The sequence below is a fragment of the Amphimedon queenslandica genome, unplaced genomic scaffold (assembly GCF_000090795.2).
Source record: "Amphimedon queenslandica unplaced genomic scaffold, v1.1 AMPQUscaffold_5202_Cont22824, whole genome shotgun sequence".
Taxonomy (NCBI): domain Eukaryota; kingdom Metazoa; phylum Porifera; class Demospongiae; order Haplosclerida; family Niphatidae; genus Amphimedon; species Amphimedon queenslandica.
This window is the reverse complement of record NW_003554491.1, coordinates 1-1643: the sequence shown is the minus strand read 5'-3', so window position 1 is coordinate 1643 and position 1643 is coordinate 1. Positions and strand designations below refer to the sequence as shown.

Here is a 1643-nt window from a genome sequence, read left to right as displayed (position 1 = left end):
GGTACTCAATATAGGACAAGGTATACATTGTAGCCTTCAACAGTTCATCAAAATACCAACTCTATCACTTTCAAGCAACACAAGATAGTGGTATTATGTTAATAGTTATATTAATAAGTATATAGTGTAAACATTATGTCACTTAATACAGGAAGTGGTTGACTTCATTTGTACTTTCAGTCACAGACTGGCTGACCTTGAAGCCATTATGCTTACTATGCAGTCAGTACTGTAACAACAGCATATGGAGGGGAAACTTTTGAATTTTGACAAGTAAAAACAATTATTGCAGCTGTTGTATAAACCATGCTCTTGTTTTACAGTTGGACATTTTTATGATTATTATAATAAAGTAATTCTTTTTATTATCATTATTAACATACAGTGATGAAACAACCACATAACTTAACAATAATAATAATAATAACAATAATAATAACAATAATAATAATAATTTAATTATTATTTATCAATTATAAGGTGCATGGTTTGATTAGAAGTTGTTACAACATTCCAAATCCTTTACCATTTCTAATGGCAGTCAATAATCTCTCTTTTAACTTCTCCTTTGAACTGTACTCACAGAGTAACAATGCATTGAAACAAGTATGAGCAGTGGGTAACCTATAGACATTAGCATAACATTGTGTACTGTACAACAATGCAGTGAATACACATTATACATAAAACATACATGTACATGTACATGTATGTACACATTATACATGTACATAAAGCAGACAGTGTGTGTACATGTACATGTACAAGTATTCATTCAGTCAGTGTCAATGCTATGTACATTGTACATGTCATTTTTCTTTACTTTAAATAGGTTATTTTTTGTTTATAAAAATGGTGTCATTTAGCTACATGTACATGTATATCCATGTACATGTACATGTACAATTTTCCTATATTTTCAAAAGGTGATCTTATTTTTTTGTTTATAAAAATGGTCTCAATTAGAAACTACACATACATGTACATATACATTATTATTATTATTATTATACATGTACCTGTCAGAGTCAGGTCCATTCTTAACGATGACCAGTTTGAGGTTGGATAGTCCGCCCACTGGCACTCGATCAGATCCGGTCACAAAAGCTAGCAGCTGCTTCTTCTCGTCTTCGTTAAACTCGTAAAACACCTCCCAGAAATTACTAGAAAAAGAACAAAAACCAATACACATGTACATGTACATGGAAATTTTGGCTATTTAAAAGTCCCGGTATTTCCCCAGCAGCTGTACATGTACATGTATCTCTTACATGATGACGGAGTGTGATTTTGAAAACCCATCGTAACGAGTGTTCTCCTCCAGCGAATTGAAATCCCATTCCTATTGACAAATAAAAACCAAACAATTACATATAAAACATTTAAACAATGTTCACGCCATTGTTACATGTACTTCTATTTAATGCCCATGCTATTCTATTTAATGCTCACCTTGCTTCCACACACTAACATCTCCACCTCCTCAGCAGTGAAGAGATCTGCTAAGTGTTTGTCCTTCATTACGAGATCAAAACCTTTCTTAAAGGCATCAAACTGCTTAGCAATCGACTTATTTAACAACCAATCAGTATAAAGATCAACATATTCCTGAAATAAAAAATAAATTTAAAAATGTACACGTA

General features: G+C 32.1%; 1 protein-coding gene across 1 annotated transcript; it reads right to left on the bottom strand.

Annotated features, from left to right (window-relative positions):
* Nucleotides 1-356: 356 nt before the first annotated feature.
* LOC100634341 (ubiquitin-protein ligase E3A-like) lies at nt 357-1614 on the bottom strand (the record flags this gene model as incomplete). Its single annotated transcript, XM_003391851.3, has 4 exons — nt 357-624; nt 1020-1163; nt 1272-1342; nt 1453-1614. Coding segments are annotated over 4 exons (498 nt in total), but the record flags the coding sequence as incomplete, so codon positions are not given.
* Nucleotides 1615-1643: the final 29 nt, after the last annotated feature.